At 41.6% G+C, this 26787-nt stretch overlaps 1 protein-coding gene across 1 annotated transcript in view; it reads right to left on the minus strand.

Annotated features, from left to right (window-relative positions):
• The window catches only part of Spire1 (spire type actin nucleation factor 1), a 118443-nt gene that overhangs the window by 27697 nt on the left and 63959 nt on the right, over positions 1–26787 (minus strand). The window contains 4 exon segments of the mRNA XM_037197184.1: positions 1290–1419; positions 2721–2807; positions 9176–9340; positions 14183–14260. Coding sequence (XP_037053079.1) covers positions 1290–1419; positions 2721–2807; positions 9176–9340; positions 14183–14260 — 460 coding nt within the window.

Below are 26787 nucleotides of genomic sequence, written 5' to 3' on the forward strand. Positions count from 1 at the left end.
TCTGCTGCACACTCCTGACATCCTGCTGTTACAGGACTCACAGTTGAGAGGCAGCTTACTTATGGGGGAAAGGAAATCGCTGACCATCAATTCCTGGGGTTAATGTTCAAAATACTAACAAATGCTAGTAGCTCAATAATAACTGATGGCCCTGATTTAAAAAAAACAAAGAACCTAACCAAACATTCCAAAGGTGACATGAAATAGTTCATGAACTACATGAAAGCGTGCTCAAATGTCAATCATCAATCACTAGGGAAATGAAAATCCAAATGACATGAGAAATCACCTTCCATGTCAGGACTGCCACTCATGCAAACGCCGGGACCCCGGTGGTGGAGGGGTGGAGATAGATGGGTTCCGGAGGACTGCTGGGCCAGCTACCTTAGCTGCAACACTGCGCTCCGAATGCAGTGAAAACCCGTCTCAAGACATGGGGTAGAAGATGGCAGCAGACCCTCATGCTGACCGCTGGTCTCTGAGTGTGCACACACACACACAAGTACCCACACACCTACCACACCCACACTTAGAAGGGTTTTGAAAGAAATGAAGTGATACTATGTAGTGGGTAGCCAATTCCAGCTTGGATCTGGAAGTTCCAACCCCCATTGAGACTCTGGCAACTGTCACGCCTACAAGGCGGGGCCAAGGGAGGCACCTGGAGACCCGAGAGCTGGATGGGCCAGCGCTCTCTCTGGTCCGGGACCCTGAACGGTGGAGGTGGATAGAGCAGAGCTCCAGAGAACACCGCTGGATTGTGATACACCTTCCCCAGACCCCACAACCTACCTTTCCCTTTTTGTAAGTGACGCTATTAAATAAATGTCCTTTTAACTATGTGGAGTGGCCTTAATAATTTCACCAATAATACTATGTATCTATCATCTACCGTTGTACACATTAGTTCATAAGGTTTCTGTTGCCGCTGTCAGCAGATCTTACTTAGTTCTTACAGAAAATGTAACAGAGGCAAGGAGACCTTGTACCCCTGCCTGTGCTGCAGGTTGTCAGGCTGAGAAAGGGAGAGAGCGTCTCTGCAAACTGCAGCATCAAGCTGGCAGTGCCCCGACACTGTACCACAGTGCTCTCGGGTAGTTCAACGTCAGAGAGGAGAGAACCGTCCGCCACACGAATCTCAAGTGCAAACAAATGTGACGTCATGTTAGTGAGCAGCAGTTGGAGGAGAGGGAGGGAGGACACAGGAGAGAGGAGGAGTCCAGAGACAAGGACTGAGAATCTGTGGGTCACTCTTAAGTGGTCCCTGAGCACAGGAAGTGGGGACTCACCTAGTCGGCTCCGTCTAATCTCTTCTGGTGAGACAGGCCGCAGCTTTCTTTCTGCTTTGATCTCCTCTAATATTCTTTCATGGAGGCTCCGAGGTCGTGGAGGGGTTGGTTTCAATTTTCTGGCTGAGGCCTTGAAAGGGAAGTGCAATGGTTAGAGACTTGATTAGCTGTTCTTACTTAATATAGTTATTCATACAGTACAGATTTATGAACTGTACTTCACTGACTGTAACATTGTCCAATAAAAGACTATTCAAGTCATTTAATAAATTATATACATATAATTCCTTTTGTGTGCTTACACATGAGTGGAGGTCAGACAACAATTCAAGGGAGTGTGTTTACACCTTCCCCTTTGTGAGGTCCTGGGCAAAGGTCCCAGATCAACCACCAGGCTGGTGGCAGACACCTTTACCTACTGAGCTGTCTCTCAAGCCCCAATGTCAAGACTTCTAATGCAACAGGAGATTCCTGGGCCTCCCAGTGACTTGATCACATGTGCTCAGGTAAACTCAAGTAGTCAGTTCTGCTAAAGTAATAGCCATGTCCCCTCAAGGCCACTGTTTTGGAAACTAACTTTACTGCTGTCCTTTTGAGACTCAGTCTTATTCTGTAGTCCAGACTGGTATCAAACTTGTGGCAACACCAGCCTCAGTCTCTAGAGTGTTGAGATTATAGGGCGAACCACAATACCTTTCCAAAAGCAACATCTGTAATTCACCACCTTGGATTATCATTGTCTTCGGTCTATTAATGAGGACACCGAGGCTGAGAGAGGCAGGTTAACTGGCTTAGAGCTCAATCAAGCTCGACTGTGGGGCTAGTGTGGACTATCATGTTCCTCTGACCTCTCCCTACTGCACCAACATTTCCCCCTTCTTTCAGAAAGATCTAAAAGACTAACTGATTATGCAAGAATCTACAAACTGGAAGAACACTGATTTACCCTCACTGTTACTTTACGTACATAGGCCTGACATGGTTTGGTGGGAGCTGGCTACTAAGCCAGGAGGAAAAGAGTAAGGAAAACACAAACAGCATTTCGAACAGTATTCTGATTCCATGGTTTTTCATTAGGAAAAACCCTGCCAACAGACTGTTAACATAAAAGTGAGTGCACATTTAAGTGTAAAGCAGTGTCAGTGTGACTGTGGTCTAAGCAGTGTAGTAGCATGATTTGAGTTGGAAAGGCAACTCATGCCAGAAACTACGTGGTATTAGTTTTTAGCTGTTATAGCAGGTATTCAGACAGATTGTGCACTATGACTCAGACTGCTTCGAGTGAAAACATACCAAATAACTGTATTAAATAAGTGAAGGCATGTCTCTGTGCTTTAGACTGTAATTTACAGGTAGGCTTCATACTCTCAAGGGAGAGCTTGGTAGAGAGCTACAGACCCATCCCCATGGAGAGTGTGTTAAGTTACATACTGGATTTAAAGGGGGTCTTGATCTGATGAAGTCAAGGATGATCTCATGAGCACTCTTTCTTAACCGAGGGGGAATGTCACCATTTACCTAAAAGGAGACAAAAGAACAAAAACAAAACAGGTATGTTAATCAAGAAATTGTCACTGTATGTTCAGTGACTAAGATTCTGACTTCCCAGATGGCACAGGTGTGACTCTGTCTTTCTTAAGGGGTAGGTTTTTGAGATAAGGTCTTGTGTACCCCAGGCTGGTTTTGAACTTACAGGCAGTGGAAGGTGACCTTGAACCTCCCAACTTCTTGTCTCTACATCCAAAGCGCTGGGGTTATAGGCATGTGCCATCACACACGGCTTTGTTTTTCAGTCTTACTTAGACAAAACAGGCTGAACTACCACCTCAGGCCCGGCCCTCCCCCATGACAGCCGCACTGGGATCTACCTCACACCACTCCCTTCTCCATGTCTCCTATACTAGGCCAGAAGGCAGCACCAGCAGCAATCACTGGAGAGCCCCGCCCAGCATGTGAGTGCCAGTACCTAGCTTAGGAAGGGGAGCTGCAGGACCTACGAGCAGAACCAGAGGCCTGATGTGGCATGATCCTTACTTGTGGATTTCCTGGTGTGTAAATTTTTTTAAAATCCACCGATATTATACAACTTAATCAGACATTCTTATACTTAGAATTCTACTTCTAATATATCCTTCCTAAATAATCTTCATATGCTTTTAATATTCTTTCCATCACAACAAGAAGATGAGAAAGTGGAAAAAGTTAAGTTGGCTTGCAAGTTCCAACATCCACACAAACACATCACACGAGTAGCTTTTCTGGTGTTTTTGTTATGTAGCCTAGGCTGGCCTCAAACTGATAGGTAGCTAAGAATGACATCAAACTCCTAATCCTCCTGTCTCCATCTCCCAAGTGCTGAGATTATGTGCATATGCTACCACTCCTGGCTTTCTCTTCAGGGCACACGCACTATCATCGGTTCTCAACCCACTATGGACCAGCACTCATTTTGAGGACAGCAGGTAAGTGGACACAAAGTAAGCTAGAGTAGGTAAAAAACACTGCTCCAGGACCAGCAGATCATCTCAGTCCACAGAATACTCGACAAAACAAAACAACTGAAGTAAGAAATGATTCCAGGTGGACAAATTGTATATTTAAAGAAAATACAGGAACTTGATCTTATTTTCAGGGTACAATGGCTTACAAATAGAAACCTTCTAATATACAAAAAGTGATTCCTTTGAATTATTTTAAAACTACCCTGAACTGAGGCTGGAGAGATGGCCGCTCTTCGAGAGGATCCAGGGTTAGTTCCCAGCACCCACATGGAAGCTCACACCTATCTGTAACTCCAATTCCAAGGCTTCTGACACTCTCACACAGATATACATGCAGGCAAAACACCAATACATAAAATAAGAATAAATTATTTAAAAAATAAACAAAGCTATCCTGTGAACTCTGCATTGTTTCTTAAGTAAAAAGTTTTAGGTAGCTGAATTTGAGGTAAAACAGATAAAAGTAAGCTGCCACCCATCCAATTCTCACACTGTACAGCCTTCCCTTTGGCAACTCCCTGGAAATGAAGTCTTATTACTCACCCATGCTACACTTCAGTAGCTGCTCAAAGCTGAGATGGACACTTCTCTGCTAATGCCAAACACTGACAAGGTTGAAAGAACTCTATCATCTGACAATATGGCCCTGGCTCACGTAAAGAAAACAGCTTCTTTAGAACCACGTGAAGCTATAATCTTAGAATTAGAATCACATCAAATATGTGTATCTGACTTTCAAACCACAAGATGGCTTACAAGTATATTAGACAACCTGGCAGTATTTATTAGTCCTTAGACCGGTGGTTCTCAACCTATGGGTCCCATTCCTTTTGGGGTTCACATATCAGAGATTCTGCATATCAGATAGTTATATTAAAATTGATAACAATAGCAAAATTAGTTATGAAGTAGCAATAAAAATAATTTTTTAGTTGGTGGTCACCACAGCATGATGAACTGTATTAAAAGGTTAGGAAGGTTAAGAACCACTGCCTGTTTACAGACATGTATATCCACTGAGCCAATAATTGTATGGCTAGAACTTATATTAAGAAAAATTAAAAACAGTAAATCAACAATAAGAGATTAGCTCAACTTTGGTTTGCCCATGTTATAGATTACTTTGGGCTATTAGTAACTGTAGACTGTGGGCTGGGGGCATGGCTTAGTAGTTAAGAGCTCTTGCTGCTCTTCCAGAGGACCTGAGTCCAGTTCCCAGCACCCACACTGAGTGGCTCACAACTGCCAATGTGTGAGTCCTGGCAGGTGTCAACGCTGGCAGTGATCCAAGAAGAGGTAAGAATGAAAACCTGGTGCCAGGCGGTTCGCTGTCAGATATTTAAATCTCAGTACAATTTGGGGAAAGGTTTCCAGGCAACCATCAGTCCAATCAGTCCAATTATAGGTATACAATAAAGCTTAAGGTGTGACAGCATAGAAACTCTTTTACAAAGCACATGTGACCATGAGGGTGGGTTCTATAGCCAAAAGGCCTAGAATCTAGTGTGGTCTCTGACCAATAGCATAGAGGTCAACAGGCCATAAAGTACATGTGACATCTCCCCTAAGGATGGGTAATGATCTAGGGAGGGAAAAGTCTGGGTTAATCATTTTGGGGAATTTGAGTGATGTCTGCCTCTATAGCAAAAAGGTCACCAGGTCCTTAACACAATCCACTCTCAGACTTCTGGGCAGGAAAACAGGTACTTTATCTCCTTCATTGAGAAGAGGCCCCTGTGTTTAACATTCCTGGTTTTCTTTAATGCTAGTCTGTGAGTACAAGGGCCTCTGTACCCCCAACATGTCTATAACTCCAGTTTCAGGGGATCTGATCCCTCTGGTTTCCAGAGGCACCTGCCCTCATGTGCATTTACCTACACACAGACACACATATGTACACATGACTAAAATGTAAGACAATAAATCTTTTACAAATCGTGGACTGCATTAGCTACATAAAATTAGGTAATTTGTGAGAGCAGAAGGGGGACTAGTTGAGGAGAGGGGGAATGAACAAAGAACAGCGATATCGAAGTATGACCATGTCATAGTGAACCTTTTGCATGCTAATTAAAAATGAATGAGAAGTGGACTGGAATGTAAAAGCTTTTCACACGCTGTGAACAATGTAGTCAGCAGTACAGACACAGCAGGATCTGTAATGTGGCAGAGATGTGCACATGCTCAATCAACAGGGAAGCAGCCACGCAAAACATCACCAGAAAACAATACAAAAAACAACTTTGGTTGCCTCTAAGAAATAAACACATGAGAGGGCAACTTTTCAAATGCAAACCCTAGTTTCTTCATTTAGAATAATGAAAATGCATTACGTACTTAAATAAATGAACTAAGATGTCTTAGGGAGAGCACTGGCTGCAGAGGGCCTGGGTTCTACTCTCAGCACCCATGTAGTTGCTCCCAACCATCTGTAACTCCAACTCCAGGGGATCTGGCACCTTCTTCAGCCCCTTGGACACCAGGTACACACACAGTGCACCTATGTACATGCAGGTAAAGTACTCAAATGCATAAAATAAACAAATAAATCTTAAAAAAGAAAAAAGAAAAACAGAAATGTGGAACACGAATAAGCTCAAAAGTGAAGGATGTTCAAGGAAGTCAATGCAAACAGCAGTCTGAAAGAAAAGAGCTAGGGCAGCAGTATCAACAGCAGATAAAACAGATGCCCAGGGAACAGCCATGATAAAACCAGACACTAGGTACTGAAAATCTAACCATTGTAAGTACATATGTGCTTGCAGCTGGGCACTGGTGGCAGGCACACCTTTAATCCCAGCACTCAGGAGGCAGAGTTTGAGGCTAGTCTGGTCTACAGAGTGAGTTCTAGGACAGCCAAGGCTATACAGAGAAACCTTGTCTCAAAATAAATAAATAAATGAATGAATGAATAAGTGAATAAATAAATATGTACCAAATTACAGTCTAAAATATATGAAGAAACAAACATTGAAAGTGAAATAAACAATTCTAGACTAGTTGGAGACTTTTAAGACTACATTTACAACCATGTATTGAACAGAAGATCAACCAAGAAAAAGGGAGGGATTTGAACAATTCCATAAATTAACTAGAAGAACTCTTAACCTAGTAACAAAATACTCTCTTTCCCTTCCTTCCTCTGCCTCTCTCTCCCTCCTACTCTTTTCTGAGACAGACCTTCTGCTTCTACATCCTGAGTATGGGAATCACAAACAGATGTTACCATACCTGGCAACTTGGAATACATATTTTTCTTAAGGGTAGATGATTTCTCCAGGACAGTGGAAAAAGTCTAAAAATGTAGAGACGTGGTATTACACACTTGTAACCCCAGCCAATAGGGCAGTGAGGCCACTGCGGCAGTCTCAATGAGAGACGGAGGTGATGGGAGAAGTGGTACACAAAGGAGACATTTCCAAGGCAGAGCTCCCATGATCTGCTGAGGAGCTGATGTCCTGTCCTCAGAACACGGCTCAAGGACCTCATTGTGTAGTTATTAATAGATGTGTAGAACAGGATACATAAAACAGCCTGCTTATACCTGATACTGAGGTGATGAGTTTAAAGACCTCTGATACAGAAAGCTAGAAAGTATGCAATCATTTAGAAGTAGTAATGACACAGAAGACTATTCACAACATGAAACAAGGATAATAGGTTATAAACGGAAATCAGCCCATTTTGTCTAATAAAATGCAGAAAGAAGACTGAGGATGTGCTGCTCGGCATAGTGGCACATGCTTGACTCCCCAGCACCCAGGAGGCAGGAGAGGCAGGAGGACCACTCTTGGGTCTGTTTGGTCTACACAGTGGGTTCCAGGCCAGCCAGTGCAACAGAGCAACACCCTGTATCAAAACAACAACAATAGCAGTATCTGCCAGACAACAGAGAGGGCGGGGAATGAAATGAATGCAAATGCCAAGCAACATAACTGTCTTAGGGTTTCTACTGCTTCGATGAGACACCACGACCAAAAAGCAACTTGGGGAGGAAAGAGTTTATTTATTCGGCTTACACTTCAGCACTGCTGTTCGTCACTGAAGGAAGTCAGGACAGGAACTCAAACAGGGCAGGATCCTGGAGGCAGGAGCTGACGCAGAGGCCACAGAGAGGAGCTACTTACTGGCCTGCTTCCCCTGGCTTACTCAGCCTGCTTTCTTAATTTTTTTCTTTCTTTTTTTTTTAATTTTATAATTAATTTAATTTTACATATCAGCCACTGATTCCCCTGTCCTTCCTCCTCCCACCCCCCAGCCTTCCTCCCATTCCCCATTCCTTCCTTCAAGGCAAGGTCTCCCCTGGGGAGTCAGCCCAGCCTGGTAGATTCAGTTGAGGCAGGTTCAGTCCCCTCCTCCCTGCACCAAGGCTGTGCAAAGTGTCTCAGCATAGGCCCTAGGTTCCAAAAAGCCAGCTCATGCACCAAGGACAGGTCCTGGTCCCACTGTTTGGGGGCTTCCAAACAGTTCAAGCTAATCAACTGTCTCACTTATCCAGAGGGCCTGATCCAGTTCCATGGGGGCTCCTCAGCTATTTCTTTCTTTTTTTTTTTTTTTTAAAATGCTGTTTATTGAAGGAGGGAGAAGGTCTTAAATACAGGCTTACAGCACAATGAGAGAACCCTGGAGGGCAGAAGTTCGCTACAGATGTTTTACAATCTTGCATCTAAGCTGTTAACACCCATTATACAGAATACATAAACAAGCATTCAGGAGGGTGAATCCCAGGAGGGAATTAGCATAGGGAGGATATCAAGGTCAAGATAAGCAAGCAAAGCAACAGTTATCCAAAACAGGGGCCAGGGCCCTACAGGTCCCCTTTTTTACTTCAGCTCTCTGTTAGCTTTGCGCCTCTACTCACTTGTACCCAGGCTGACTCGAACCAGTGGCTCTGCTCCGAGTGCTGGATTACGTGCGCCCCACGCCCCCAGTCTGCTTATAAATCCAGACCACCAGCCAGACTGGACCCTCCCCCACTGATCACTAGTTGAGAAAATGCCTTATAGCTGGATCTCATGGAGGCATTTCCTCAGCCAAGGCTCCTTCCTCTCTGATGACTCTAGCTTGTGTCAAGTTGACACATAAAACGAGCCAGTAGAATAACAAAATTTCTTTTGGTTATAAAATTACACATTTAGCTTGCACGCTTTATAGACTCGGAGAGAGAGCAGATCTCTGTGATTCGAGAAAAAGCGCAAATACACAGAAAACTTTTGAAAAAAAAACAAAAAAAAAAACAAAAAAATTACACATTTATAACTTTCCTTCTTTGAGCTTAATGTATTTTTCAAGTTTTCTATAGTGATCAAGTATTTTATGAGAAGAAATAATACTGATCAACCCATTTCCAACAAATAAGCTATAGGCCATCATTTGAGTGCTTACCATTACTTTTCTCAAGGTGTATCTTTTGCACCGAATATCGTCCATGAGCATCTCATAAGGGGTGAGCTGGTATTCAATCGGCAACGGGTTGTACTGCCGCTGTTGGACCTTCTTAAGTTTTACCCCATTTCGCAAATCCCTCATCACCTGTACCCAGAATCGTGCCTGAAAGAACCAACGATGGATAATCATCAATAAACAAATCCACTAGTTTTCTCTGAATGCTTACAGTCATAGAGAATAAAGGAAAGGCATGGATGTAAAACATCAACCAAGGAAAGAGAACACATTAGATTTTAGGATATCACTGGATGAGTAGAAAGTCAGTAAACTGAATTACAAGACACACGTCCCTGTGGTCATTTGAATGTAATTGGCCCCCATAATTTCATAGAGAGTGGCACTATTAGGAGGTGTGGCCTTGTTGGAGTGGGAATGGCCTTGCTGGAGGAAGTGGGTCACTGTGGGCGGGCTCCGAGTCTTTGGCTTAAGCTTTGCTCAGGGTAACTTCCTGTTGCCTGCAAGATGTAGGACTCTCAGCTACTCCTCCAGCACCATGTCTGCCTGCAGGCTGCCATGCTTCCTGCCATGATGATAATGGACTGAACCTCTGAAACTGGAATTGAGCCCCCTCAATGAAATGTTTTCCTTTATAAAAGTTGCCGTGTTCATGATATCTCTTCACAACCACAACAATAAAAACACCAACTAAGACAGTCCCCAATACTACTGCTTATTGAAAGCGTGGTGTATTCCCCACACCCCGACTTGGAGTCTAGCTATATGATTGTGTGGTCAGTGGAATATCAGTGAGTGAGAGGACACTAAAGACTTCAAAAGCACATGTACAGCAAGCTGTCCTTCTCATGCTTCTTCAAGCGTGGTTTGGCTCTGTTCTCAGGACAGAGCAGAGATGATACAGCTGCCCTGCAGACCCGTGAGTCACTAGGTAAGTCCACTGCTCTACCCCTGGCTGTGTTGTGCTTAGCGCACAGCACTGCTGCATCTACAGCTGGTGGATACACGTACTTGCTGTTAGCTGGGCACCAGCAGCTGCTTCACCTGCCCGAGTTCATCTCATCAATGAGAAGTAAGTAATAATGAAGACTCGACGTCTTGTGTTTTATAAATATACAATGCTCAAAATTATAATTTTACATTATCTAGTACACATCCTATAATCAGTTCTCTTATCTAGAAATAATAAGTCTCTCTCCACCTTCAAAAGTTCTAATAAAACGAGACTTACATCAAATACTTAGTAACATATACTAAAATGTGCAATATTCCTTAACCCCTTGGTTTACTTGTCTTACCTATCATTGTCTACTTCAGTGAAGTCAACCCATACAGTGTTTAATTAAAATGTAACTTATTAAAATTAATGTGTCTTCAATAGCTACCTAAAAACATAAGTTAAGTCATGAGAATTTTCCACACTCCAGTGTGCAGCTCACTGACAGAGGAGATGGTGTAGATGTAACCAACCGTCTTATTAAATAAGAAACACAGAAACAATGTAAAAGAGAAAGCCAAGAGGTCAGAGCTCAGAGCTCAGAGCTAAAATCTCACCCTTCCTCCTGTGGTGGTCCCAGCTTCCCGAAAGAGAGCTATTTCCCTGTGTGTAAGTCATTTCATAGTCATTCTGCCTTCTCATTGGTTGTAAACCCAAACATGTGACTGCCTCGTCACTGTCTAAATGTACAGCCCTCCAGGTCTTAAAGGCATATGTCTCCAATGCTGGCTGTATCCCTGAACACACAGAGATCTATGGGATTAAAGGCGTGTGCCACCACCGCCACACTGTCTATGGCTCTAATAGCTCTGACCCCCGGGCAACTTTATTTATTAACATACAATCAAAATCACATTTCAGTACAATTAGAATACCACCACAAGATGGTTTGTATGTATGAGTTTCTAGGGTCTATCTACAAAACCAAACCAGTTTCTCTGTATAAAATAAACGGTTACATTTCTCAAGATGACTTTTCATTCACTCTCTTCTGAGGATGGAACTGAGGTCATCAGGGGAGACATCAGGCACCTTTCCCGCCGCTCCAGCCCCTTTAGAGACATCAACTTCTCCATTCCCCTCTTTGCTCTCATCTTCCCAGGTCATTCACCTGAGCAGTGTTGTGAGAAGAGGTGGGATCTAGCAAAAGGAACTCCCCTTCAAGTTTGTGAGGGTCTGCTCAGTGATTGCTGCAGTTTGGATTATTATTTATTATTATTTTGCAAAACTTCAGTGATTATTACTATTATTAGGTGTGATGTGTGTGTGTGTGGGTATGCATCCCCATGGAGCATATGTAAGTCAGAAGACAACTCTGTAATGTCAGTTCTCTCCTTCCACCTTGTCTTCTTTAGTTTAAAAAAAAACATACACTTGGTGGTGGTGGTGGTGGCGGCGGCGGCGGCGGCAGTGCACACCTTTAATCCCAGCACTAAGGAGGCAGAGGCAGGTGGATCTCTGTGAGTTCAAAGCCAGTCTGGTCTACAGAGCGAGTTTCAGAACAGCCAGAGCTACACGAGGGGGTGGGTAGGGGAGTCATCACGAACAACAATAACAACAAACACAAGAAACAGCCCAAGTGACCATCAGGAGATGACTAACAAACTGATTTCTCTGTAAAGTGGAGTGGCACTTAGTACCAAATGGAAGGGCAATAGTGATACAGGTGGCGGCAGCACCAAGTCTGAAAACACACTGTGCCCAGTGCAAGAAGCGCAGATGACACACTCATCACTATCCCACATGAAACTCTGGACAATGCAAATGGAGAGAGCAGGGAGGCAGGAAATAGAGTAACAAGGGGATGATAGGATCATTATTTTGATTATGGTGATGGTCACATGGATATACTCACCAATGTGTCAAAACTTACCACATTGTACACTTTGAACATGTACACCTTATTATAAGCATGTCTATACTGTTTCTTAGTAAAGATGTTAAGGAACATGGCAAACAAAAACTAATATTGTCACCGGGTGCCTTTAATCCCAGCACTCGGGAGGCAGAGCCAGGCAGATCTCTGTGAGTTCGAGGCCAGCCTGGGCTACAGAGTGAGTTCCAGGACAGGCACCAAAACTACACAGAGAAACCCTGTCTCAAAAAACCAAAAAAAAAAAAACAAAAAAAAACAAAAAAAAAAAAAAAAAACCCAAAAACAAACAAACAACAACAAAAACCCTAATACTGTTAAGGGAACTTATTCACAGTTCTCAAATCTGCATCTATTTCAAGAGTCTTTCACTTAATAATACCATTACTATCCTTTAAAAAAGATTTCCCGGCTGGAGAGGTGGCTCAGAGGTTAAGAGTACTGACTGATCTTCCAGAGGTCCTGAGTTCAATTCCCAGCAACCACATGGTGGCTCACAACCATCTATGATGAGATCTGGTACCCTCTTCCAGTAAAAAGGCATATATGCAGGCAGAACACTGTATACATAACACATAAATAAAATCTTAAAAAAAAATAAAATAAAATAAAAAAGATTTCCATGTTACCTGTGTGTGTGTGAGAATCTGAGAAAGTTTATGTGCAATGCATGTGTATGAGCCCTTGGAAGCCACAAGTGTAGTGGTATTCTAATTGTACTGAAATGTGGTTTTGATTGTATGTTAAATAAAGTTGCCCGGGGGTCAGAGCTATTAGAGCCATAGACAGAGTGTGGAGGTGGTGGCACACACCTTTAATCCCATAGATCTCTGTGTGTTCAGGGATACAGTCAGCATTGGAGACATATGCCTTTAAGACCTGGGGGCTGTACATACAGACAGTGACGAGGCAGTCACATGTTTGGGTTTACAACCAATGAGAAGGCAGAATGACTATGAAATGACTTACACACAGGGAAATAGCTCTCTTTCGGGAAGCTGGGACCACCACAGGAGGAAGGGTGAGATTTTAGCTCTGAGCTCTGACCTCTTGGCTTTCTCTTTTACATTGTTTCTGTGTTTCTTATTTAATAAGACGGTTGGTTACATCTACACACAAGGACATCTGATCTCCTGGAACTGGAGTTAGTTGTGAGCAGCCCGGCTGTGCTGGGACCTGAACCTGTGTCCTCTGCAAAAGCAGTAAAATCAACTGCTGACCATGTTCTTTAATCTCAAAGTCAGAATCCTAAAGTGTGCCTCCCTTGATATCTGGAACGCTTTACTGAGAACTTCCTGACATCCACTGTCCTGTGCCCAAGAGTGTTCTACCTGAGAGCAGGGACTCTCAGTGTCTACAGGATTTGGGATGGTGTCTGAAAAGGAGTGTACACTCAAGTGTGCCATATGGAAACACCTAACCTCCTGTTCTAGAAAATATCCTCTCTAGTCTAGACTGTGTCAGGGACGGCAGAGACTACATATTCCTCATTCTGCATCTATAGGCCTCTAACCCAGTAAATGTTCATTGGATAAAAAAAATGCATCATACTGCTAGTCTCACATCCTGACACAGAGCTTCTGTTTTGAGTAATGAGTATTATTTAAGGTATTTATAATTATAAATGTTAATAGCAATATTTCCAGACACAATGGGGCAGCTCTTTCACGATAAGAAAAACTTTTATAATGAAAATATTTATTCACTTATTGTTCAGCGGGGAGCTCACCTTGTCCTCACTCCCCACCCCCAATCCCAAACCCCACCCACCAAGTGGTGGCTCCGCCCCCGCTCTCCAAGACCACCTACATGGTATTTAAGCTCCAGTCACTAGACCTGCCATGTGAGTTCTCCTCTCTCCCTGGCCTCACTTCTGAGGGCTTGGGTCACCCAGGGTGCTTTGCTCATTAAACCTAGACTTTTAATTTGGCTTGATCTGGCTTATTGTGTTGGTGGGGAGATCTACTAGTGGGAATACAAAAATACTTACCACTTGTAAAGTCAAGCATTCAAATGTATGTACTAATTCATCCTTCAGTCCTTAATAACCAGCATTAAAACAAAACCAAACACTATTTTTCAAAGCTGAACTTATCAGAAAGTATATCCAGTTCCTTACCCAGTCTGCATTTTTCAGGTCCTCCAGATCTGGGCTAGATTCATCAGTCTTTTCCATTTCTTGAATCTTCTTAAGATTCTGTCGGTTAAAATAAAATTTAAAAACCAATTATGGAAATTATATTAAGCTATAAGCAAGTTATAATTCCAAAAATTTATCTTTAGAGAAAATGGAGAGAAAAGTATCAATGAAGATAGTTCATTAAAGCCCATGGGTAATGACTTCCTTCTTTTCTTTAATTTTACTCTTTTTTTAAAATTACACTCTCTTCTTGACTACTGAAAACAGTACTGGGCTAGTAAAGCAGTCTTCGTCCTGGCCATTCCACACCATCTCTCTCCACTGCCCTCTCCTTTTCTGCAGATATCAGGTTCAATGGAAACCACTAGTTGCTCAGACAGGCCTTCCTTTCTTCCCTTTTATAACAAAATTTCTTCACCTCTCTGGGCTCTGAGCATCCTGTTAGGTTCACACTTGTCTGTGGCTTCTCTCCAGGCTCCCTTAGCAGAAGGCCATGCACAGAGTTAACAGGAGCTTTGGAAATTTTGGATGCTTGGCATGCATTTGTGATGGCTAATCTTGATTGTCAACTGGACAGGATTTAGCATCACCATGGAAACAAATCTCTGGGCCTGTCTTAGAGCGGTTTTTAAAAACTGGGTTAATTGAGATGGAAAGAACCACTTTAAATGTGGATGATACCATTCTACGTGCTGGCATTCCAGGGTGAAAAGGGAGAAAAGCAGCACCCCCTCTCCGCTTCCTGGGAGGAAATGTAAAGAGCTCTGCCACATGCTCTGGTACCGTGCCTCCCGGCCACCATGGACTACGTACCCTTAAACCTGAGGGGAACAAAGCCTCCTTCTTTCGGTTGTTTCTGTCAGCTATTTTGCCCAGTGACAGGAAAAACAACTAATACAGTATTTATCAAGTAATTTATTTATAAACCTCAAATGATAAATTGCCTTTTAAGCAGCATCAATCCAACACTGGCAACTTGCAAGAAAATACTGACTAATAAAACGATGGGATGGTGAGATGGCTTGATAAAGGCACTTGCCACCAAGCCCAGTGGCCTGAGCTAGATTTCTAGGACCCACAGGCTGGAAAGACAAAACTTACTTTTTCAAGTTTGTCGTCAGACTTCCACACACGAAATGCACACACATGTACATGCATGCATGCATGAATGCACACACACACACACACACACACACACACACACACACACACTAAAACTTTTGAAAAGCATATTTACAAGTTAATTATAAACATACTGTATTCCATGCCTACTAATAGCAATTCAACCTTAATATATATTACCTTTGGCTGAATTATTTGCCTGCTTACCCACAGACTAGATTGAAATGTACTATATGAAACCTAGCTTGTTTTATATGACATTATAAACAAAAAATTTCCAAACTGTTTATTTTTTAGCTTCCTAACATCTCATATTATCCATCTGCAAAATGAGGCTAACACCACCACCTTTTAAAAATACTCTTAATAAAGAAATGTTAATGCAGGAAAAAAGAAAGTGTGGTACAAGTAATGCATTCTTTCTTCTATCCCTAGGGGGAACAGAAGGAAAACACCCAACTCTTTTCTAGTTATTCCAGAATGTGTTTACACAATTTTCTTTAAAAGTCAAGATTCCTTCGAAGATGCTGAAATAAGATACATGGCCTTGTCTAGGTTACCCGATCTGGGGCTTCTATTCACCTATGAAATCAAAGTGTCACAGTCTACCCTTCTAACTTTAAGTAGAGGAAGTGACACATCAAATCACTGACACAGAAAAGAGACCGGGCATAACTTCCTAAGACTAACAAACAGCAATTGACTATACCACAGGGCGTAACAAAACCTAAAACAGGTATTTCTGATGTGCTAAACACAGACTTTTGGAGGTAAATTAGCAGCATGACTACCGCCGCCAACTGCTGTCAGTCACCTTCAGAAATGTGGTGATACATTGTGTACCCTAATAAAATTTGCCTAAAGATCAGAGACAAAGGAACAAGCTACAGCCACCACCTCTTACCTCACCGACTCCTCAGCCTGAAAAACTTCTAGCCCAAAGACTTTAGTTCCTGTCTCCTCACGCATTATATGCCTTTCTCAGCCCACCATTACACTTCCTTCTTAGTGCTAGGATTAAAGGCGTCTGACTCCCAACTACTGGGATTAAAGGTGTGCACCACCACTGCCTGGCATCTATGTTTAATCTATTGGCTTGTTCTGGTCTCTGATCTTCAGGCCAGGTTTATTAGAGTACATAATATATTACCACATTTCCCTTTTTTTGTTTAAAATAATAAAAGGTTATAACTAATATAAGAAAAACTATATATAATAAGTACAATAAGTATATACAATATATACAGTCAAGAATTATGCCGGGTAGTGGTGGCGCATGCCTTTAATCCCAGGACTCAGGAGGCAGTGAGTTCGAGGCCACCCTGGGCTACAGAGTGAGTTCCAGGAAAGGCGCAAAGCTACACAGAGAAACCCTGTCTCGAAAAAAAAAAAAAAAAAAAAAAAAAAAAAAAAGAAAGAAAGAAAAGAAAAGAATTACATTAACAATGTCCAGTCTATAAACATTTGACAAATTCAGAGAAAATACTCTATTATTTATCCTATTTTGGTGAGTCCAAAGTGTACCTAATTCACTTTCTATCTTAACTTGTATTACCAACTGAATACTATCTTTTGATGTCTTTCAAACTTATATACTTTACACCTCTTTAGTGAGTTTCTTTTCTGAATTTGTTAACAAGGAAAACTATATAATTATCTAGTCTTCAACTCCCTCAGAGACCTGAGAAAGAAATAATATTTACTGAGTAAGCAGGAAATGCAAACAAGCAACTTCCAAAAACTGTGAGAAATGACAGAAACAGTTAGCTGCCTGGACAGTCACCCAAGGTTCCTCTGCAATGGTGGGGCATCATCTTTGGCCTATAGGCTTAGCATATGGGACAGACTCATCTGTGAAGCAGAATTTTCCTCAGGGCTGTCCTACTTTGTCTTGGCAAAGTTCGGCAGTCCTTTCTTTTGTGCCCTGCTTCTCCCATTTGGACAGCATACCGTCAGCATTTTAAATGCCATATTCTGTAGATCTCTGAAGTGTTTGAAGATGACCTGTCTATCTAAAATATATCTCTTTGACCTTGAAAACATACCTAATATGACTTACAAGTTTGATTGTAATAACTTGCATTTTTTATATCCTAATTAGTTGGTAATAACAACTTTCAAGGACTAGCAATTTGCATTACATTGTTAAATGAACTGTATAGGTACAATACCTGAACAAGATTAGAAGTATATGTACAGTATGTTCTAACTAAAATAATCTCAAATTTGTATCAATATACAAAATCTGCATACAATATACAAAAATATAATCCAATGTAAAATATTTAAAATAAGTAGTTGCTTTTTAAAAGTAGATTCCATAATCTACCTTTTTATCTTATCAACAATCCTCATAAGACAGCTGGGGGTCAGGTTCTACTTATTTTGTTAAATGGAACCATCAGGAATACTTAAGAATTCTAATAACACACAAAGAAAGAGAATAAAATTTATGATTACTAACTGGTCTTTGCAAAAAGTGTCATGACCTTACATCAAAATCTGAATAGGAATCATTATTACTAAACCAGTATTCTTCATTGTCTATTATTTAAGATGTACCAACCTAGTACAGTACTTCTGATATTCAAAATCCCCCCATTTTTTTGCTAGAAATTAGGTATTAAAAAAAAAAAAAAAACTCTGATGATTCAAAACTATAGTCTGAAGTGCACAACCTCCATGAAGTATCAAAATCAGAGGTGAGTGGGGAAGAGACCACACACAGGCAGAAGCCCTTATTTGGTTTCCAAGATGTTATTAAAGTTCTATGCAAAAAGGATCAATGTTTGAGAGTATACACTATTCTATTGATTGAAAGAGTCTTTGGGGTTCTTAAGTTACAATGGTAGAAGAAAATGGATTTAGGAGAATTGTTTCTGGGCAGCCTGGGACCACACCTAACAGCACCACCCAGTCCACTGAACTGGAAGGAACTATTTCCTGCTGCTCCAGCCCATTCCAGACTTTCAGCACCTGCTTTGAGGGCTCCCTCTGTGTCCAGTGCTCACCTCAGATACTCACCAAGCAAAGCCTTCCCTGTCTTTCATCAGATTCTTTCTCAATAGCCCACCTTGACCACATCCTAAGCCCCACCCCTAGCCTCTAGCACTTAACTTAGTCTACACTGTTTCCAAAGAAACAGTGCCCTCACCTTAAAAGTCTATATGATATACTGGTTTTGTGTGTTTTCTGTCTACCTCCTATAATAAGAAAGGCTTTTTTAAAAGTTTATTTGTTCAGTGATAGGATTCTCAAATATGTAGAACAGTGCTTTGTACAAGGTTGGCACTTGTATTTGTTCAATAAATAAAGATATTTTAAGGTAAGAATGTGCTATAGTATTATATTATATATTAATGCTTATATTTCTTCAACAGCTCTTTAATAAGTCAACTTTAACTAGAGCAAATTCAATCTGAGGGAAAATTATTCAGAGGAAATCTCTGGCCTTTAAATTCAAAATCCTATGGGAGAGTTGGGGGTAGAGACATGTGCCTGTTCAGGAAAATACTTAACTTGAGCTCATACTATGTATAAATGTTACATTCAGCCAAATAGATAATAAATAAATAATAAAAAAGAAATTTATTTCTAAGACCTATAGAAGAATGAAGTAATTATGTCAGCAGCACATGAGACCAGCTCAAGGGCAAACTTGTATGTGGACACACCTTCACAGTGTCTTCTCCTTTTGTTTCAGCTAAAAACTTCTTGCAAAAAGTTAAGTGTGCCCATAAGAATTCCTGTCTGCCATCTTTGTGATGTAAGCTAAACATGCCCAGAAGTGTTCTTATCCACCACTTACTTTAACAAGGTGTGTATGTACCTCATGACTCTGAGCTGAACAGGTCCAGGGATGCATCCACCATCTTCCCGTCTTAAAATGAACATAGTTACTTTGTGAATAGTATACTTTTTAAATAGAGTATGCTCAGGACTGTGTCCACCCCAAGTGGTTTTGTATGTAAGTATGTACAGGCTTCCTGAATAAAATCACATGCTTCCTTTGTCTGAAAGGCACTCATTGCTTGTGGAACAACTACAGTGCTCTCCTGGCTGGTTGCAGGTAATAATCCTCCCTCTTTCTTTGACCTTCTAATTGTGCTTATTGGCTTTGCAGTTACCAAGAACAGAACCCATTGTTTGGTTGTAATTACAATACTAATCAGGTCACCAAGATTCAACCAGCATCAAAATTGGCTAGTTTGGCATCTTCAGTGCTTAAGAAAAATCATCAGGTATTATTGGTCTGATGTTCTAATCAATACCCCTTTGCCCACACATAATTTAGAGTTCAGCATGGGGCTGCTCAGGTCCAACAGGAACCAAGTTTTTTCTATCATGTTCTTCTTGTAATTTAAAGGCTCATCCCAAGCAAGCACTACAGTTTGTTTAATAACCATAAACCAAAAAGTAACAAAATTCAGGCGGTGGAGCAGAGCAAAATGCTGGATTATACAGATGCAGCAGAAGCCTAAAACTCAAAGTCATGATTTCCAATGCTCACATAATTCCAGAAATATCAACTTCTTCTTTGACTTTTAGTCATATGGTAGAATGGCATGAAAAGCAGTAATTAGATATATTCTTTCCCAAACTCTCATTGCTGTGAATCCTGCCACAGCTCATTCTCCACTCTCTCTTTTATTATTCTCTTACATATTTCTGACTAAATATAGGCCTTTACATCCTTGCCTTTACTTCACTGGATCAAACTCCTTCCTCCCTACTACTAAGACAAACAATCTGTCCTTTATAATTTGAAAGGTAATTTATATATATATATTTTTAATATTTATTTATTTTTATGTATACAGTGTTCTGCCTGCAGCCCTGCAGGCCAGAAGAGGGCACCAGATTTCATTATAGATGGTTATAAACCACCATGTGGTTGCTGGGATTTGAACTCAGGACCTCTGGAAAAACAGCCAGTGCTCTTAACCTCTGAGCCATCTCTCCAGTCCCATGAAAGGTAATTTATTTATCTATTTAATTTTATGTTTTTCGAGACAGGGTTTCTCTGTGTAGCTTTGTGCCTTTCCTGGAACTCACTTGGTAGCCCAGGCTGGCCTCGAACTCAGAGAGATCCGCCTGGCTCTGCCTCCCAAGTGCTGGGAATTAAAGACTGGCCCAAGAACATCTCGTGTCTTAACTTCCCTGAAGAGCAGCACACATGGTTATCAGAGGCTTTCTAGCTGGGTGACTTCTCACGCCTTAGCTAACCATGCTAATCCTCAGTTGATTTTGTCATCTCTAGAATGGGCACAATAAGAACTCTTAGATGTTAGCCTGGTAGTAATGGTCTATGCCTTTAATCCCAGCACTCTGGAGGCAGAGGCCAGCCTGGTCTACAGAGCAAGTTCCAGGACAGCCAGAGGGCTACACAGAGAAACTCTGTCTCTAAAAAAGAAAAAAAAAAAAAAAAAAAAAAAAAAAAAAAAAACCCAAAACAAACAAACAAAAAAACCAAAACAAAACAACAAAAAAAAAAACCTCTTGGATTTTTGATAAAGGATGAAGCCTGACTCACATGCAGAGACTTAGTAGCCAAGTGGGCAGTATGTATGTTTAAGCAGGTGAGTGCATGCAGGGATCTACTCAGAAATTCACAAGTGGGCAGTATGTATGTATAAGCAGGTGGGTACATGCAGGGATCTACTTAGAAATTCACAAGTGGGCAGTATGTATGTATGAGCCAGAGAGTGCATGCAGGGATCTAGTTATTAATTCACATTTCACCTCCAGAACATTCTAATCTTAGCAGATTTGTTTCAGATGACACCTCTTTCTAATTTCTTCATGAAACTAAAATCCTGACTCAGAACATATTAATAAAACTGTCTTAAGACTGTAAATACTACAATTGTACCAGCCTGATCAAATATGACTCAAAACTTCTAGTTTTCTAGTTAACAAAAAAAGAAACTGAATTATTTGAAAGTAAATTACAAATCTGTCTTATTTCAGAGATGAGCTTCTGTCCTCTTGTTGATTCTATTTTAGCTTCTGAATAAATTTTTTCTTACATAAATGTAATGACAGATGCTGGCCTATGCTTGGAATGCGGTGAGAAAGCTCTAATTGGGAGTACACAGATGCCAATTAACTCTTCCCTTTCTGGTGAAACCGTTCTCAGCTAGCAATTAGGATATCTCCATGCTAGCATATATATTGGCATCTTCAAAAACAAATAAATAAAATGTACTTTGTAAATCACCTCCACACCAAATGCTCAGAATACAATTCATTTCAATAGGTTCAATGTCAGCTCTTATGCAAATGCCTCCTTTTGATTAAGTGTCTCTAACATTTTAAAGATCAACATTTTTCTCATCTTGGTAATAACCATTTCAACCCATGTGTCATTTTCTCTATGTATGGGGACTTGGAAGAGATCTTTCAACATCTTTTATTCAAAATGTTCTTGTGAAACACTTTTAAAGCAGTACACCAGTGATAAGAACAAGGACACTGCATAGAGATTATTTAAACGTTGCTGGCAATGTGAGCATTCTCATGTACACCAGCGTTTACAACAAAAGAAAAACACACAGGCAGCAGTAAGGACCTCGAAGGTTACAAATGATGGATGAGCTAATTAAATTGAACAAATGGCTACCACTCACATAGACATCTGGTGTGGATTCTGTCTGTCAAAAAGTGATATGTTCACCATTTGACGGGCTATAAACCCACTTTAGGAGTGGGAATACATTTCAGCCAACTTAAATGCCACAGATGTATCGCCAGAGGTATTGAGAACAGGCCTGAGGGAGGGACAGGCAAGGAGAGGGGGAAAGCTGACGAAAATGCACTTCAGTATGAGAGAGGTCTGTGGCTTTGTTCTCTGATCTCACAAGCAAGCATCTCAGTGTGAGCTAACATGGACTCTGTACACTACACAGTTGCATTTCTATTTCCTTGACAAGAGGCAGTGGGATTAAAAAAATTTACACTGATTTTCTGAAAAAATAACTTTGAAATTTTAAAATGTAGTTACAGCACCCAAAACCATTTCAAAACACTTGAGCCAATTTCAAAAATGCACTCCGAGAGCACTTCATACATGCATACATAAATTCTATTTTAAGAAAGATATTTTAACCAAAGTCATATTCAAGATAAACTGAGATCAAAGATGCAATCATGAAGTCATGATTTCTTACATAGGACTAAGTAAAACAATACATGTAAGTTATTGAGTAAAGTGTCTCAGTAATACGAGATCACAGAGTATAAAATGCGGATAGCATTTTCTAAAAAAATTTATAAGGAGCCGTTCTTATTTCCAGTTTAGTTCCTCACCCCAGAATTCCACTGCCTGGTGAACTGCTAGCAATTAAACACTGACTGGTATCTAGCAGTCACGCTCCCCTCTTACTGTTTTGTTAAAATCAGGACAACATCAAGCCATTTAGAAAAACTTGATGGCAAGTTTTTACAATGTCACATGTGAGAACTGTTTCAACATTTGAAAGTCAAGCCATTAGAATAATACTATCATTTGTGGAGGGTGTGCATGCTGGGTGTGTGCACATGAGCATGTGGGTGCATGTGGACATGTGTGTGTAGGGCCATGGATCAATAGCTGGTGTCTTCCTCCATAACTCTCCTCATGTTTTGAGGAAAGGTCCCTTCCTCTCTCTCTTTCTCCCTCCCTCTCTCTCTCTGTTTTCGAGACACGGTTTCTCAGTGTAGTGTTGGCTGTCCTAGCTCGGTAAACCAGGCTAGCCTTGAACTCGCAGAGATCTGACTCCTCCCAAGTGGTGGGATTAAAGGCGTGTGCCACCACTGCCCAGCAAGACAAGATCTCTTACTGAACCTGGAGCTCACCAATTTGGCAAGAGTAGCTGGCCGGCAAGCCCAAGGGATCCTCCTGTCTCTACCTACCTAGTTCTAGTATTACAGGCAAACACCACCATGACTGATGCTGGGCTTCTGAACTAAGGTCCTTCCCAACCCTGAATAATCCCCATTGTAGAGTTAAAACCATAAGTACTTTAAAAGTACATGTCCTTGGGATGAGGGGTGCTGCAGAAGCATGAAGATCTGAGTTCAAACCCTTAGAACTGACATAAAAAGAGCTGGGTACAGCAGTGTATATGCCCATAACCTCAGCATTATAGGAGGCTAGAGACAGGAGGGCTGCTGAGGCTTGACAGCTACCAGCCCAGCTCCAGGTTCAGGGAGAGACCTGACATCCTCCAATGAAGAAGAGAGAGTGAAAGAAGTTAAAAAAAAAAAAAGAAAGAAAGAAAAAAGGAGGGGACGGAAGATGAAGAAGATGTAGTTCAGGCTCCTTTTTTGAGTTCTATGAGAGTGAACACTACAGACTGAGCTGGAGAGACGGCTAAGCACTGGCTGCTCTTGCAGACAGCCTGTATTTGGTTCCCAGCACCCTGAGTGTAGCGCAGGACTGTCTGTCCCTCTAGTTCCAGGGGATCTGATGCCCTCGTCAGTGCTTTACAGGTACAGCACACATCCGGTGACTTACGAACATGCAGGCACAATACATCTCAATCTTTAAAATACAGAAGAATTATGAGTCAAAAGTTGACAAACACAAACCTAAATTCTAGCCTTTTGTCTAATTTGAGTAGAATCTTTATCCTTTTTAAAAAGAATCATCTTATTTTCAATTATATGCAGTATCTGTGGATATGTGCGTGGGAGTGCGTTTGTCCAGAGGCCAGCAGTGTCAGATGCCCCAGTGCTGGAGTCACAGAGGGTTGTGAGCCACCAGGTGCCAGTGCTGGAAACCAAACTCCTGCCCTGACTCTCTTAACTGCTCGGGCCCAGTGGCGATCTTCAGAAGAGAACAAAGGAAAACCGGAAGGAAGCATGGACTCTCCTTCCCTCCATTCTGCGGAAGGCATGCTTGGTTTCCTGCTCCTTCAAGCCTGGCCCTCTTGATGTCAGCCCAGAAACAAACACCAAAAGCCACAACTTGCTTCCTCACTCCCCCTGCTTTCTGGTCCAAGTTCCCTGAGGAGCCCAGATTTCTATTTTAAAACAGAGCCATCTTTAAAACAAAGCAGTTTCATTTCTAGAAAACTGAAGTAACTAAAGACTAACTGTTTTTTGTTTCTTTTTCTGTGTGTGTCCCACATATGTGCAGGTGGAGGTTCCTTGGGAGTCACCCACCTTGTTTTATTGAGACAGGGTCTCACACTGCTCCAAAGCTTACTAAGTAGGACCTAGGGATCTACCTGTGATTACAAACTAGTGAGCCAAGGCCTCCAGCTTTTGTACCTGGTCTATAGGGATTCAACTCAGGTCCTCAGCCCATTACTGACAGCCTATCTCCCCAGTCATCTATGTTCTGTAAAGAGCACCAGAAAGAAGACTGTCCCGAGGATGCAAGTTCATCTTCTTTGTCATGTGTTTTGCTCAGGAGTGTTTCATGGCATCTCCATGGAGACAAAGTGATCTGCCTATGTTCAGAGGTTTACTACCTGACTAAACACAGAGGTAGTGAGCCACATACAACACTAAACAAATGAAGTTAAAGGTCAGAGTCCCAAACATGCACAGAGGTTTGCTTAGTGCCAAAGAAAGCATTCACAGAATAAGCAGTCACAAAAATAGAGACTCTACAGCCCACCCCATTTCGGACACCGGATTTCCTCTGTGCAGCACCTTTATGAGACCCTCCTCCTAACGGTGGCCCTCAGTCTGAGGAACTGGCCCTCTTTCCCTTCCTATCTCCCTGTCCTTGTCTCCCAGCCCTCACCTGGGCTGCTTCCATTCACCACTTTGCTCAGCAAAGTCAGTTCTGGACTGCAGTTCAAGCCCTGGGTCTTGAATTAGCTCCCTCCATGCACCCACCCAGCTTTCTTATACCGTGCTGAGCTGACTCCTAGACTGACACTCCTGCTGAAGTGCTTGAAGATGGGCCAGCATCTTGTTTACCCTGGACCTCCAAGGACAGGAAATACAAGAGCGCTTAACACATGACCTTTTGTGATGACTGACTGAATGAATGTGCACAGAATAAGTAAGGAATGAATGAATGAGTAAATGTAGCACCTCTTACCTAGTATGTACACTAAGTAACTGCTTTGGGAATAAAATTGTTGTGCTCATGTCCCTGGTTTTCCGGAAGTGAGTCCTGCCTTTCTTCACTAGCCTGCCTAACTAGAAACAGTTACTGCATCCTGTCAAACTTTCACCGTAATTCCAAGTTCCTTCACTGCTTCTCATACTGGGGCTGACAGAAACCTCCTTCGGGAGGTTCTCCTCCTCCTCTGGTCTCTCATCTCAAGCTCCATTTTCATTATTATTGGTGGTGGTGGTGGTGGTGGTGGTGGTGGTGGTGGTGGTGGTGGTGGTGTGTGTTTATATGTACTGAGGCCAGAGTCTGATGTTGGATGTCTTCCTCTAGCACTCTCCACCTGATTTTTTTTTTGAGACAAGGTTTCTTACAGAACCTGAAATTATTTTACACGACTTACAAAGTTTTTTGTTATTTCTGTGGTGTTGAGGAACAAACACTGGGCCATTCATGCTCCCACCAAGCTATACCCCTTTTTTTTATTTTTAATTTCTAATTTTAAGATAAGTCTTGCTAAAATGACCTTGAACTCACTCTATCACACAAAAAGGCCTTGAACTTTAAATTCTCCTGCCTCAGTCTCCCAACCTCATAAATTAAAAAAATTTTAAAGCACACATAATAATTCACAACACTAAATTATTGACCTTGTCTATTATTTAACTATTATTGTGGGTTTTTCCCCCTCCAGGAAATAATTGCTCCTTTCAGGAATTTATCTACCACTAGATCGTAAAAGAAAGCACTCTATTTTTAGTGTCAAACTATAAATAATGTCCATACTGAGTATTATAGTTAACTCACTAATTTAAAAGTTAAATCCGTGGTTTCTGTGAGGATCTACAACATTCTAAAATCTGATCAACACATTTGTATCTATAATTCTGAGACCCAGAAATAGGAATGGAGCAGTCTGGTCAGAACCAGCCTGTTCTCTCAGAAGTATCTGGAGGGTTCCCTCTTGCCATGAACATTTCTGAAATCACCTGTGCACACCTGCTCTTTTCCTTCCCACAGGCCTTAGTCCTGGAAACTGGAGGAACCTCAGGCTGCCTTAAAGACCTTGGCTCTACTCCAAGTCCTCTGATACCTGGGAAGGGTTGAGCTAGGAGGGCTGTGGTCTGGTTTATACTCCAACAGGATCATTCCAGTTTCCAACCAGAATCTGAGGACACAAAGACAGGAAGTAGAGAAGCAGCTCCCTGAGACAGAATAGGTACCTAAAAAGTGTTGCCTAGCGTCTTCTTTATGGCAGCAACAACAAATACTGGTAGGGACATGGCATAAAGGAGTCCTTATACACTGTCCATGGAGATGTAAATGAGTCCAGCCAACATGGAAATCAGTACCGAGGTTCCTCAGATAAACTAGGAATAGAATTACCATATGATTTTACTGTAACACT

Source organism: Peromyscus leucopus, chromosome 19, assembly GCF_004664715.2.
Source record: "Peromyscus leucopus breed LL Stock chromosome 19, UCI_PerLeu_2.1, whole genome shotgun sequence".
NCBI classification, from domain to species: Eukaryota; Metazoa; Chordata; class Mammalia; order Rodentia; family Cricetidae; genus Peromyscus; species Peromyscus leucopus.